Raw genomic sequence first — 16,627 nt, forward strand, 5'->3', positions numbered from 1 at the left:
AGTGCAGTGAAATCACTGGCCCTGGCGGAGAGGGGACCAGTTATTGGGCACCCTGTGGTGGTGGTTAACGAATTGGGAGTTGTTTAGAAAGGATGGGATGCACCTGTCAAATAAGGAAAATGTGGTGTATTTGGATGGAATGTGGGGTGCCATGGAAGTGTTGCTTTTGAGAGGCAGGAAGGTTTTCCCTCAATAGGTTATAAGGGTATGGGTGGAGTGGATATAAACTCACTCCTATGGTGGGACCCTCGGGAGACAGCGACAGAGCTAAGGTTCATCTGACCCAACAGTAGGGGGACAGGTTAATATACAGGATTCACTAGTCTGCCTGAGGGATCTGCTCCACCTTCGGGGCCGAAGGGGAGTTTCATCCCACCTACATGGTTCAGCCGACGGGGACAGGTTAATATATGGTTAATTATAAATGCTCGACTTTTGGGGCCGAAGAAGAGTTTGAGCCCAACTACGAGTTTCAGCCGAGGGGGCAGGTTGGAAAATAGGGTAGTTACAAATTGGGAACCTTTGTTCATGCTCACTCTATTTTTTAAAGGCCAGGAGGGGTATTAGCAGCCAGCCACGTATACCGGGTTGGCACTGATGAGCCAAAAACGTCTTTGTGAGGGCAGTCAGTATGTCCCCAGGGGGCCCCTGGTATAGGTAAATATGTAGCTGCATCCAGGGTATATCCAAAACTTAATGGGTCGGGGGGGTGTGCACCTGTACATAATGTAAAAGATGAGGTATATTTAGAGGGTGGTTCACCTGTACATAGTGTAAATAGTGGGCTTGTAAATGGGGATTATCACCTGTACATTATATATAGTAGTAATGTAAATATGAGTAAAAAATGTGTAAATATCAACAGAAGACTGTAAATAAATAATATGTAATATGATTCATGGTTATGTGTTTTATCTAAGTATTAATGAGTCTTATCACATTTTTTGTTTTTTTAATCCCACTATCCCCTTTTCTTTCTCTCCTTTGATTTCCATCTTATTTCTGACAGCTCTTCCTACCAATCAATGTCTTTTGCTGTTCACCCCCCACATCCCACAGCACAGTGTATATGGTAACCCATGTATAGGTTATCACAAAGTATTGGCCTGGTAATCTATAGGTTATGACACATTTACCAAGTTTACAATTCCCATTTTTTACTACATGTATTACGATAAAATCCTTTCAAAAATACACCAATACATCATTGTTCTCACTGTATTATTAGTTGTATACACTTGTATCTTACATTTGAATAACACAGGGACAGCATTTAGGAAGTGATGTTTTTCTTCAATCAAATTTTGTGGTAACCTCTTGGTAACTTGAACAACAATTTACGGACTTATTTTGATGGCTGGTCTACCAGACACCTGCCATTTCCATCACCTTTTCACTAATCACTTCAGAGAGTGTTCATTGGTTCTTCAAACATTGTTAAGAGGTGCCTGTAGCCATCTAGCCTACCCTGCTAATAGGTGCTATAAATGACGTTACTAACAGTGATTGTTAAGAGGTGCCTGTAGCCATCTAGCCTACCCTGCTAATAGGTGCTATAAATGACGTTACTAACTGATTGTTAAGAGGTGCCTGTAGCCATCTAGCCTACCCTGCTAATAGGTGCTATAAATGACGTTACTAACAGTGATTGTTAAGAGGTGCCTGTAGCCATCTAGCCTACCCTGCTAATAGGTGCTATAAATGACGTTACTAACAGTGATTGTTAAGAGGTGCCTGTAGCCATCTAGCCTACCCTGCTAATAGGTGCTATAAATGACGTTACTAACAGTGATTGTTAAGAGGTGCCTGTAGCCATCTAGCCTACCCTGCTAATAGGTGCTATAAATGACGTTACTAACAGTGATTGTTAAGAGGTGCCTGTATCCATCAAGCCTACCCTGCTAATAGGTGCTATAAATGACGTTACTAACTGATTGTTAAGAGGTGCCTGTAGCCATCTAGCCTACCCTGCTAATAGGTGCTATAAATGACGTTACTAACAGTGATTGTTAAGAGGTGCCTGTAGCCATCTAGCCTACCCTGCTAATAGGTGCTATAAATGACGTTACTAACAGTGATTGTTAAGAGGTGCCTGTAGCCATCTAGCCTACCCTGCTAATAGGTGCTATAAATGACGTTACTAACAGTGATTGTTAAGAGGTGCCTGTAGCCATCTAGCCTACCCTGCTAATAGGTGCTATAAATGACGTTACTAACAGTGATTGTTAAGAGGTGCCTGTATCCATCAAGCCTACCCTGCTAATAGGTGCTATAAATGACGTTACTAACAGTGATTGTTAAGAGGTGCCTGTAGCCATTTAGCCTACCCTGCTAATAGGTGCTATAAATGACGTTACTAACAGTGATTGTTAAGAGGTGCCTGTAGCCATCAAGCCTACCCTGCTAATAGGTGCTATAAATGACGTTACTAACAGTGATTGTTAAGAGGTGCCTGTAGCCATCAAGCCTACCCTGCTAATAGGTGCTATAAATGACGTTACTAACAGTGATTGTTAAGAGGTGCCTGTAGCCATCAAGCCTACCCTGCTAATAGGTGCTATAAATGACGTTACTAACAGTGATTGTTAAGAGGTGCCTGTAGCCATCTAGCCTACCCTGCTAATAGGTGCTATAAATGACGTTACTAACAGTGATTGTTAAGAGGTGCCTGTAGCCATCTAGCCTATCCTGCTAATAGGTGCTATAAATGACGTTACTAACAGTGATTGTTAAGAGGTGCCTGTAGCCATCTAGCCTACCCTGCTAATAGGTGCTATAAATGACGTTACTAACAGTGATTGTTAAGAGGTGCCTGTAGCCATCTAGCCTACCCTGCTAATAGGTGCTATAAATGACGTTACTAACAGTGATTGTTAGTCAGACCAGGGACCCATTTTACAAAACGATCTTAACACTAAGATCACCTAAGTGCAAAAGGTTATTATGTAATTAAAGTGATCTTAGTATTAAGATTGCATCATAAAATGGGTCCTTCAAAGAATGAGGATGTCAGATAGATGCAAAAAAGTACACAGAAAATTGTGACACTGAGGTGATGGTGTGGACAGCTCAGAATACAGAGTGAGAGGAAACTGGTATACCATGGTTGAAACAGATTGAAATCATACAAGCTAAAAGTAGTTTTGATATAAACCTAATGAGAATGATAGACCGAGGGTATAGATTGGCAATCTGAATGAAGTGTGAGCCAGCCTTGATACGATTTGATATAAACCTAATGAGAATGATAGACCGAGGGTATAGATTGGCAATCTGAATGAAGTGTGAGGCAGCCTTGATACGATTTGATATAAACCTAATGAGAATGATAGACCGAGGGTATAGATTGGCAATCTGAATGAAGTGTGAGCCAGCCTTGATAGGTTTTGATATAAACCTAATGAGAATGATAGACCGAGGGTATAGATTGGCAATCTGAATGAAGTGTGAGCCAGCCTTGATACGATTTGATATAAACCTAATGAGAATGATAGACCGAGGGTATAGATTGGCAATCTGAATGAAGTGTGAGCCAGCCGTGATACGATTTGATATAAACCTAATGAGAATGATAGACCGAGGGTATAGATTGGCAATCTGAATGAAGTGTGAGCCAGCCTTGATAGGTTTTGATATAAACCTAATGAGAATGATAGACCGAGGGTATAGATTGGCAATCTGAATGAAGTGTGAGCCAGCCGTGATACGATTTGATATAAACCTAATGAGAATGATAGACCGAGGGTATAGATTGGCAATCTGAATGAAGTGTGAGCCAGCCTTGATAGGTTTTGATATAAACCTAATGAGAATGATAGACCGAGGGTATAGATTGGCAATCTGAATGAAGTGTGAGCCAGCCTTGATAGGTTTTGATATAAACCTAATGAGAATGATAGACCGAGGGTATAGATTGGCAATCTGAATGAAGTGTGAGCCAGCCGTGATACGATTTGATATAAACCTAATGAGAATGATAGACCGAGGGTATAGATTGGCAATCTGAATGAAGTGTGAGCCAGCCTTGATAGGTTTTGATATAAACCTAATGAGAATGACAGACCGAGGGTATAGATTGGCAATCTGAATGAAGTGTGAGCCAGCCTTGATAGGTTTTGATATAAACCTAATGAGAATGATAGACCAAGGGTATAGATTGGCAATCTGAATGAAGTGTGAGCCAGCCGTGATACGATTTGATATAAACCTAATGAGAATGATAGACCGAGGGTATAGATTGGCAATCTCTATGAAGTGTGAGCCAGCCTTGATAGGTTTTGATATAAACCTAATGAGAATGATAGACCGAGGGTATAGATTGGCAATCTGAATGAAGTGTGAGCCAGCCTTGATAGGTTTTGATATAAACCTAATGAGAATGATAGACCGAGGGTATAGATTGGCAATCTGAATGAAGTGTGAGCCAGCCGTGATACGATTTGATATAAACCTAATGAGAATGATAGACCGAGGGTATAGATTGGCAATCTGAATGAAGTGTGAGCCAGCCTTGATAGGTTTTGATATAAACCTAATGAGAATGATAGACCGAGGGTATAGATTGGCAATCTGAATGAAGTGTGAGCCAGCCTTGATACGATTTGATATAAACCTAATGAGAATGATAGACCGAGGGTATAGATTGGCAATCTGAATGAAGTGTGAGCCAGCCTTGATAGGTTTTGATATAAACCTAATGAGAATGATAGACCGAGGGTATAGACTGGCAATCTGAATGAAGTGTGAGCCAGCCTTGATACGATTTGATATAAACCTAATGAGAATGATAGACCGAGGGTGTAGATTGGCAATCTGAATGAAGTGTGAGCCAGCCGTGATACGATTTGATATAAACCTAATGAGAATGATAGACCGAGGGTATAGATTGGAAATCTGAATGAAGTGTGAGCCAGCCTTGATACGATTTGAAGCACTCTTATCACTGGACCATTACTCTCATTACCATTTCTCATACATTGAACAACTGAAAAGGACAGAAGCAGATCTCACTCTAAAATAATATCGAGTTTGTTTTGTTCCAGAAAAGCTAACATAAAACCTACATGTTTGTTAAATTCCTGAACTTGTGTTGCATCTCTTGGGAAACCTTCAACAATGAAAGCCTTTGCATCAGCATTCTTTCTTAGATGTTCTATCAGCAATTCGATCGTAACGTCCTGAGTTTGATTTTTAAAAAGAAGAAAAAAGATGGGTATCAAATTTATACAAGAATATTTCAAAATGTTATCAATAATACATGAAGAAATTTAATTGATGATGCACATCTTTAATAAAACAATCATCAGTTATGTAATGGTATGTGTCTGGTAACATAATTACAACTATATTGTGGCATATGCAACTTCTGTTTTAATGAAATAACAAAAGCCTATCAGCTGAAGGAGCTCCACTATTTAATTTTCAGTTTTGTCAGTAGTAAATAATTCATTAATTTGTAATGACCACCTAATGTTAAATTTTTATTTAAATTAAAAATATTTACTAAAAATTCCAAATTATCTCTCTATTAGTTTGTGAAGCCTGCCCCAAGGAATCATATTATCAACTTTCAGAACTATTTGATCAAAACTCTGGAAAAGATTGACTATTACATTGTTAATGTTAAATTTTTATTTAAAATTTTAAAATGAATAAAAACTGAAAAATTATCTCTATTTATTTGTGAAGACTGCCCCTGATAATACTTATACTAAGTTTCAGAACCATCCAATCCAGGCCTTATCTTTATACGGTGGACTATATATAGACCATAGACCATGTAAAGTGTCATTCAGGCAGTTTCATTTTTTTAAAAGGGCAAAAAAATAGCTGAGGTAATAAATAGAACAAACTTGGCACCATATGATTGCAATGATTAGTAAATTTATATTCCTTATGAAATACGTTTCATTTGTCACAAATTATTTCATACAGGACATAAATCTGACAGTAACTAGTAACTTGTTTATTATCCTCTATGAAACTATACAAAAATAACAATCCTCTAAAGTACAATATACATCTATGTATTTATTTTTGAGTATTGTATGTATTCTAACCTTTGGTGCCATCTCACCATCTTGTAACAGATGGCTGATCATAGTCCACTTGTCATCAGCTGTGCCACTTGTAGATATTTTGCTGCGTAGAATGTCACCCATCGATAGATGTACTATGCCTGGATATCGTGCTGCAATCTTTTTGCATTGTGTTCCCTTGCCACTCCCAGGGCCACCTACAAGTTACTTTGCTGATTACTGATGAAAAAGTAAAAGTTCTAAACTGTTCGGAAAAGATCCAACTACATATAGTGGGTCTTTTACCTCAGTATGTTCAACATATGTTTTAACATAATTTATAATAGCTAACCCTTACACTTATTGCTGCTGAAATGGCTTCCTGGGGCTCAAGTAATAGAACCTTTTTTTTTTTTTAATTAAATTAAATTAAATTTTATATATATATATATACATGTATATATATATATATATATATATATATATATATATATATATGAAGAGTTCAGGTGCAAAACGTGATATAAACCATTTTCTTTCTAGTTTTTAGTTAAAGCCATTATTGTATGTCAGTAAGGGCTAATCATAGGCCCACTGCATGATTTGCTGCAAAACGTGATTGATCCTTATGAAATTGTATGGGTAAATCCCGTTTTTTTATCAAAATGCGATATACGCCAATTAAAAAAATCACTTTTACTGAAAATGAAAAAATTGATATATCGCATTTTGTGCCTAAATTCTTCATATATATATATACAGACAGACACACAGACACACACACACAGACACACAGTCACACACAGTGAAACCTCTCAAAACCTCTGTAAACCAGAATCCCCTCAAAATCGGATGTTTTTCATGGTCTTTTTTTAAATATTTGTACAGAAGAGAACCTTTAAACCGGATACCTCTTAAAACCAGACTTGTTACTTGGTCCTGAGGTGTCTGGTTTGGAGGAGTTTCCCTCCCACAAAGGCTCAGGTCCACTTTTTCTTCTTTTAAAAAAAAAGACATCCCATAAAACAATATTTGCTTTTCTTTGTCATTTAGCTCTCCCCTTACAAAAGCTGCAGTGTACATGATTCAGAATTTCTAACTAATCTGGCAAAATAAAAAACAAAAGTACCTACATGTAGCAAAAATGTTTAATTGTATTTTTTTGCTACATTGATGAAATCGTGGCATTCAATCATATTACATGACAATGACAGCAGTTCATCTTCCATTGATTTATCAACAAAAGTTAGAAATAAAAGGTTAACAACAGAAAAAAATCCTGTTAGGTCAGGTCAGGCCATATGTTTTAATGTGCACATTCAGAACAAGCTGTATTAGCACACGCCTGTCATGGGTGCAGGTGCTGACTTTCACTGGCTCCTACATCCAGAACAGCATGTGCAAAGGGATTTTGGTGCTCTTGATTTTGCAAATGTCCCGTAAAGCCAATTAGAAAACGTTTTTTGAAGGTAATTTTGTAACATAATTTAGAATGGTTCATCAAAATTGAAAAAGAACCTAACTGGTTGATTTGACTCAGGTAGTTGATCGAAAGGTAGCTCCTGCCTAAAACTCCTGTTCATGCTTTGATCTTTATATAGAGAATCAAATCGACACTGGCTTCAATATATATCAAGCAATATTCTTCTGTCATTTTGGCATAGAAATTGTTTTATCAAGCTGGTTATTTCCAAGTATTTCAAAATCAGTGACAGAAATGTAATGGGATACAATACCTTGTGCAATACCTTTTTCTGAAAACATTTGAGGAATACACAGCGGTTCATGATAATACAATTTTTAAGAACGTAATGTGTTTTGTTTTTCATAAATATGTTCATTATTAAAGGAACTGATCATAGTTCTGAAGTATATGTACCTTTTCTGTTACTAAGGTTATAATAAGCAATTGCCGAAAATATGTAACATATACATGTACCTCTGGTCAATACCCTTAAACGTTTTTTGCGTTAGAATCTCATTATCTTGAAAACAAAACAAAATAAATAGCCTTAACAACAAAAATACAATCTACAAAATAGTCTAAAATTGTTGTTTTAAAATATCAATTTTTAAGTTCCAGATGCCTGGAAAACGGATTTTAGGCTTTCAGAGATTTAAAACTTCTTGAGGGAGCATGCCCCTGGAACCCTATACAAAGATTGGGTACTTTACCCTCTCAAGCAACTTCGTATCCAAAAGGCCCCAGTAAATACCTAGTCGAACCCTCCCACTCGAAATCCTGATGTATACATGTATGTAACACTTTGAAAAGTTAAGAAATCTTTGAGTTTTTGTTTTGTTTTAACAGTCAAGCTTAACAAAGTGTTCCATTGTTGCCTGCCGATGTACACATCATTGCTTAACTATTGTAGTCTGTGTTAAAAATTCCATATATGACTGGGTACCATTGGAAAATCACAATTAAGCATGACTCTAGGTAATAGAGACTCATTGAAGCATTGTTTGATAGTCACCCAAAAACAACCGCAATATGCTACAAAGAGCATGTGCATATCTGACATTATCAGTAAGATCGCAACTTTGACAACTGATTGAACACTCCTTAAAAAAAATGTATCATTCGGTTTTCAGAAGTAAAATTTGTATTAAATAAACTCAACTGGACTGGGTAATTGATTCAGTATTCAGAGTAGAGGGGTTTCCCATTTTCAGGGGTTAATTTCAGTGATTAAGGCTGCGTAAAATATGGGACCGTAAAATAAGTTCAGTTTTGAGGTATTTCTCATTCCCATTGCACATGTGTGCGAAGAATAACATCCCTTGCTAAATTAGACTGTATCCAGGCTATATACACATTGGGGGTCATGATTGACAGTTGTCATGAGAGTCGTGAGTAGCTTCGTAGGAGCTGTGAATCTCTGTCGACTAACATACATATTTCATATCAGATGGTATAATAGCTAAAGTTTACATCAGAATGGTATAAGCAGTGAAACATTAACTTAAGTGAAGTCTCTCAAGCCGCCTATCAAAATTAAAACACTCATACAATAAAATGAACTTAATTTGAATGTGTTTGCTACTTTTAACAATTATAATTATATTTAAATAGTCACGCAGATTTCCAGTGATATTTAATTCTCCAAATGTATCAGTATTTAAAATTTAATAAAATATGCCCTACCTTTCCCCTAAAAAAACAACAAATCCCCCATCTCACACAGACCTTTATCACAGCTCAATTTACCCCTTATCATTGCATTAAAAAAGACAGTCCTATAACTACTAATCAATGGTACATGTCTATCCAAAAATTATTTATTTTATTTTATTTTATTTTATTTATTTATTTACTCTTCACTATCATTTATATCAGACACATACATGCAACTTCGTTTGAAATAATATCTGGTATTTACAAAGTTTTAAAAAATATATTTATTAATTTATCTTATTTTAGTTTTTGTTTTTTTCTTTACTTTTCACTATAATTGATATCAGATACTAACAACTTCATTTTAAATATCTAGTATTTACGCAGTTTTAAATATATATATTTATTTATTTTATTTTATTTATTTATATATTATTTTCATGTATTTACTTTTCACTATCATTTACATCAGACACATACAACTTCATTTAAAATATTATTACCAGAGTGTGTTTCTATATCATCAATATCATATATTAAGAATAAAAATTATATTATGTGAACCTCTGTCAAGCATGATACATTATGTCTATTCCTTATCTTTATCATATAATATCAAACTTAATACAACATATTTTTGTAAACTGTATATACCAATCAGCCATCGATCGATATTCAAATGACTTATGATCTTATCTTATCTTATTTCATTTTATTTATTTATTTTATTTACTTATAACTACTACTTATATCAGTCACATATATAGGCCTACAACTTCATTACCCTCACTTTTAACTACTACTTATATCAGTCACATATATAGGCCTACAACTTCATTAACCTCACTGTTCACTACCACTTATATCAGTCACATATATAGGCCTACAACTTCATTACCCTCACTGTTCACTACCACTTATATCAGTCACATATATAGGCCTACAACTTCATTACCCTCACTTTTAACTACTACTTATATCAGTCACATATATAGGCCTACAACTTCATTACCCTCACTTTTAACTACTACTTATATCAGTCACATATATAGGCCTACAACTTCATTACCCTCACTGTTCACTACTACTTATATCAGTCACATATATAGGCCTACAACTTCATTACCCTCACTTTTAACTACTACTTATATCAGTCACATATATAGGCCTACAACTTCATTACCCTCACTGTTCACTACCACTTATATCAGTCACATATATAGGCCTACAACTTCATTACCCTCACTTTTAACTACTACTTATATCAGTCACATATATAGGCCTACAACTTCATTACCCTCACTTTTAACTACTACTTATATCAGTCACATATATAGGCCTACAACTTCATTACCCTCACTGTTCACTACCACTTATATCAGAGTCACATATATAGGCCTACAACTTCATTACCCTCACTGTTCACTACCACTTATATCAGTCACATATATAGGCCTACAACTTCATTACCCTCACTTTTAACTACCACTTATATCAGTCACATATATAGGCCTACAACTTCATTACCCTCACTTTTAACTACTACTTATATCAGTCACATATATAGGCCTACAACTTCATTACCCTCACTTTTAACTACTACTTATATCAGTCACATATATAGGCCTACAACTTCATTACCCTCACTGTTCACTACCACTTATATCAGTCACATATATAGGCCTACAACTTCATTACCCTCACTTTTAACTACTACTTATATCAGTCACATATATAGGCCTACAACTTCATTACCCTCACTTTTAACTACTACTTATATCAGTCACATATATAGGCCTACAACTTCATTACCCTCACTGTTCACTACCACTTATATCAGAGTCACATATATAGGCCTACAACTTCATTACCCTCACTGTTCACTACCACTTATATCAGTCACATATATAGGCCTACAACTTCATTACCCTCACTTTTAACTACCACTTATATCAGTCACATATATAGGCCTACAACTTCATTACCCTCACTTTTAACTACTACTTATATCAGTCACATATATAGGCCTACAACTTCATTACCCTCACTTTTAACTACTACTTATATCAGTCACATATATAGGCCTACAACTTCATTACCCTCACTGTTCACTACCACTTATATCAGAGTCACATATATAGGCCTACAACTTCATTACCCTCACTTTTAACTACTACTTATATCAGTCACATATATAGGCCTACAACTTCATTACCCTCACTTTTAACTACTACTTATATCAGTCACATATATAGGCCTACAACTTCATTACCCTCACTGTTCACTACCACTTATATCAGTCACATATATAGGCCTACAACTTCATTACCCTCACTGTTCACTACCACTTATATCAGAGTCACATATATAGGCCTACAACTTCATTACCCTCACTTTTAACTACTACTTATATCAGTCACATATATAGGCCTACAACTTCATTACCCTCACTTTTAACTACTACTTATCAGTCACATATATAGGCCTACAACTTCATTACCCTCACTGTTCACTACCACTTATATCAGTCACATATATAGGCCTACAACTTCATTACCCTCACTGTTCACTACCACTTATATCAGAGTCACATATATAGGCCTACAACTTCATTACCCTCACTTTTAACTACTACTTATATCAGTCACATATATAGGCCTACAACTTCATTACCCTCACTGTTCACTACCACTTATATCAGTCACATATATAGGCCTACAGCTTCATTACCCTCACTGTTCACTACCACTTATATCAGAGTCACATATATAGGCCTACAACTTCATTACCCTCACTTTTAACTACTACTTATATCAGTCACATATATAGGCCTACAACTTCATTACCCTCACTTTTAACTACTACTTATATCAGTCACATATATAGGCCTACAACTTCATTACCCTCACTTTTAACTACTACTTATATCAGTCACATATATAGGCCTACAACTTCATTACCCTCTGTTCACTACCACTTATATCAGTTCACTACCACTTATATCAGTCACATATATAGGCCTACAACTTCATTACCCTCACTGTTCACTACCACTTATATCAGAGTCACATATATAGGCCTACAACTTCATTACCCTCACTTTTAACTACTACTTATATCAGTCACATATATAGGCCTACAACTTCATTACCCTCACTGTTCACTACCACTTATATCAGTCACATATATAGGCCTACAACTTCATTACCCTCACTTTTAACTACTACTTATATCAGTCACATATATAGGCCTACAACTTCATTACCCTCACTGTTCACTACCACTTATATCAGTCACATATATAGGCCTACAACTTCATTACCCTCACTTTTAACTACTACTTATATCAGTCACATATATAGGCCTACAACTTCATTACCCTCACTGTTCACTACCACTTATATCAGTCACATATATAGGCCTACAACTTCATTACCCTCACTTTTAACTACTACTTATATCAGTCACATATATAGGCCTACAACTTCATTACCCTCACTTTTAACTACCACTTATATCAGAGTCACATATATAGGCCTACAACTTCATTACCCTCACTTTTAACTACTACTTATATCAGTCACATATATAGGCCTACAACTTCATTACCCTCACTTTTAACTACTACTTATATCAGTCACATATATAGGCCTACAACTTCATTACCCTCACTTTTAACTACTACTTATATCAGTCACATATATAGGCCTACAACTTCATTACCCTCACTGTTCACTACCACTTATATCAGTCACATATATAGGCCTACAACTTCATTACCCTCACTGTTCACTACCACTTATATCAGAGTCACATATATAGGCCTACAACTTCATTACCCTCACTTTTAACTACTACTTATATCAGTCACATATATAGGCCTACAACTTCATTACCCTCACTGTTCACTACCACTTATATCAGTCACATATATAGGCCTACACATATATAGGCCTACAACTTCATTACCGGCCTCACTTTTAACTACCACTTATATCAGTCACATATATAGGCCTACAACTTCATTACCCTCACTGTTCACTACCACTTATATCAGAGTCACATATATAGGCCTACAACTTCATTACCCTCACTTTTAACTACTACTTATATCAGTCACATATATAGGCCTACAACTTCATTACCCTCACTTTTAACTACTACTTATATCAGTCACATATATAGGCCTACAACTTCATTACCCTCACTTTTAACTACTACTTATATCAGTCACATATATAGGCCTACAACTTCATTACCCTCACTTTTAACTACTACTTATATCAGTCACATATATAGGCCTACAACTTCATTACCCTCACTTTTAACTATACATAAATTTGGTTTAAAATATGATTTGTGCTCCCCAACTAGACTGTGCCCCCCCCCCCCCCCCCCCATATATTGTTCCTACAGGCCTGATTCTAATGTCGTATAACAGATCATTTAATTTTTCGTCCAAATATCGAACAAAATATTAAATAACTGGGTGAAAAGAATCCAGAATGTATTTATCCGTATGATGCTTTATAAGTATTTAAATCATGTCCAATACAATAAATATCTGCATACATACATGCACGCACATGCACACACATTAATATTATTTCAGCCCATATCCGATATTTACTGTGTATGGATCTGAACCGATGGTTTCTCGGGTGTTAACAACAAAATATTTTTTATTCTGTGATAAGCAATAATTCACAAACGTCTCCAATAAGTATTTGTTGCATGTTGACAGAATCTTTGGGTTCTCTACTGATTGAATAATTAATACTAGAACTAATTCACATTCCTATTGCGTGGCCTCCCATTGTCCATGCCCCCCCCCCCCCCCCCCCAATGTGTAAACAGGGCTATTTTTGCGAGATCTTGCTTGAGTTCACGGTCGGTTAGCGACCACGATGCACAGTGGAATGGGAAATATCTCTATTCTAGTTTACTAAGGGTCTGGTTTAGAGAGGTTTCACTGTAATCATGTCTCAATCATATAAGGTTGTAAAGATATAGTACTATGTTGATTTTCACACTTCTTGGTGGCCATCTTGAATATTATATTATTTTTACTGTTTGGTTCAAATAATTATTTTATCAATATATATATAGAGGTTATTACCAGAGTGTTTTTCGGTATCGTCAATATCATAGGCTCGCATAATATATTATTTTTATTCCTAATATATGATATTGACGATACCGATATACACAAGGGTAATAATCTCTTTATCATATAAGCTCAAGTTTACTACAACGTTTTTTTATAAACTGTACACGCAACTTTAATTCCAGTCTGCCATTACTAGATATTCAAATGATGTAAGAATATGTGGCGCAGTGTATTTTTTAATGGAAATGATGTCAAACTCAAATGACGTCATTTTGGATGTCCTTACATCAAAATAAAGTTATGCCTAATGTTTTTTGTTTTCTGAACGCTGAACAGCTTTCAGTGTCAAATTGCCATTGAAATGTTTTTATTTGATGACTATGAATGCATACGTCAATCATGGAGTGTCACCCAAGTACGTTTGCTTAAATGTCAATAAACCTAGTGCCGAGACCTCGACTAATTTACATCTAATTTGCAAAGTTATCAAATTCTTAAAGTATGTGATCTGAAAAATATCACATACTTTGATTGCACTGAAAATGTAAGATATTATATGATAAATATATATATACATACACAGTCAAACCTGTCTTAAGCGGTCACACAAGGGAGTAGATAAAATTTACTGCTTAAGATAGGTGGCCGTTGATTACAGGTTGCCACATATAGAGTATAACAAAATGTGTTGTTGTTTCTCGTTTTACCATATGTACTGCTTATTGACAGATGTGTGCTTCACAGTTGACTATAAATCAACTTTTGAGATGTCGCCTCCATGAGACAAAAAAATGCAACTGGAATGTTTAAATTAACCGTTCTCAACAAGTTTGTTTTCTTTTTCCATTTAATTATTTAATTCCTAATTCATGCGGTGTCTTGTCATAGGAAGTGAATTTACATATGTCAAGCCTAGCCTGCCTAGAGGCAATTAGATGCATTTCAAGTCATACTTTCTTAATTGTTACACAGTTGAGATGTCAGGACTGAATGTGTACATGGTTCTTGAAGGTGTGAATATCGGGCATTTGCAGCACCTTATCGCTGTTGTTAAAATATCCCTTTTATATAAAAGTAAACATTTAATGTGGCCGCTTAATACAGGTATTTTAGCGATTTGGGATACAATTTAGGTGGCCACTGGCCACGTTAGACGGGTGACCACTTATTACAGGTGCATTAACATTATAAACTGTTTGGGAGGGGAAAAAGTGGCCCCTTAAGGCAGGTGACCGCAGATTACAGGTGGCCGCTAGGAGAGGTTTGACTATATATATATATATATATAGTATTTTGTCGAGTTTCAGACACCTTTTGGTGACCATCTTGAATATTTTAAATTGCTCAAGGGTGACAACTCCACACCCACTTGGACTCCAAATATTTAAAAAAAAAAAAAAAAAAGTAAAAAAGCAAACAAACTGTATATCAGAAAATGTTGGGTTTTACCACTCTGCTGCCAGACTATTATGGTCATTCTATAGAAATTCGATTATAGTTACACTAGATTCCAAGTCAAATCATATGCAGACCTTCAACATGGTAATGCTCATTATACATAAATAAATTCTAGTTAGTCATAAATTGTTCATACCAGCAATAAATATTATAGGACATTGTGGGAGGTCAGGTTTGCGACCTTCATCTTTGATGTAGATGTCCGGTGCAGTTTCTTCACAGATAGGTGGGGCTGATGGCTCCATTTCTTCTGTGTTTGTCAAGTCATCAAACTCTGGTTGTGATTGTTCAGCTGAAATAACTGTAAGGAAAATGGGTAACCAGATTTTTATCTGAACTATAAACAGTATATTTATTTTACAGCCATTTTTTTGTCCTTTCACATATTAAGTATTCTCATTGTTTTATCAAATCTCATAATTTTATTCTGAGGTTAAAACACAGAAAACAAAAGGAAATGACAAGTATTGGTATGTCATATTGCAAAAATTAGGTTTTATAAAAAAAAAAATACTGCCGATACCAATTATATATATATACCTATATAGAGATGGGGTGGGGTTATGCCTTTTGCTGATAGGTTTTGTATGTTGGTTGTTGTTGTTGTTTGGGTTTTTGGGGGTTTTTTCTTTGTTTCTTTGTTTGTGGGTTTTTTGTTTTTATAATTCACTATAATACACAATATATATGTACTATTAAAATTTGGGTACCAATATTATAAGCATCACCCTCATCTAGTTTGTTAAAAGTTCACAAAAGGTGAAACCTCCTACAAGAAACACACTGCAACAAATAAAGACTAATGTAGCAACATGAAATTAACACCACGCAGTGAGATTATTAAGGTCTTCTCAAAACTGGCTAACAAGAGTAAAATATTAGTTTTCAATTTTATGTGGGCTTTCCATGTACACTGTGATCCTC

General features: G+C 35.6%; 1 protein-coding gene across 2 annotated transcripts in view; it reads right to left on the bottom strand.

The window, feature by feature from the left end:
- Window positions 1–16,627, bottom strand: part of LOC121382727 (adenylate kinase isoenzyme 5-like) — a 121,173-nt gene that overhangs the window by 102,413 nt on the left and 2,133 nt on the right. For both annotated transcript variants that reach the window (XM_041512281.1, XM_041512280.1), the window contains exons 3-5: window positions 15,840–16,004; window positions 6,060–6,235; window positions 5,064–5,177 (exon numbers count right to left, since the gene is read on the bottom strand). In XM_041512281.1, the coding sequence (XP_041368215.1) occupies window positions 5,064–5,177; window positions 6,060–6,235; window positions 15,840–16,004 (455 nt within the window). The remainder of the gene's footprint in view (window positions 1–5,063; window positions 5,178–6,059; window positions 6,236–15,839; window positions 16,005–16,627) is intronic.

The sequence above is a fragment of the Gigantopelta aegis genome, chromosome 10 (genome assembly GCF_016097555.1).
Source record: "Gigantopelta aegis isolate Gae_Host chromosome 10, Gae_host_genome, whole genome shotgun sequence".
Taxonomy (NCBI): Eukaryota; Metazoa; Mollusca; class Gastropoda; order Neomphalida; family Peltospiridae; genus Gigantopelta; species Gigantopelta aegis.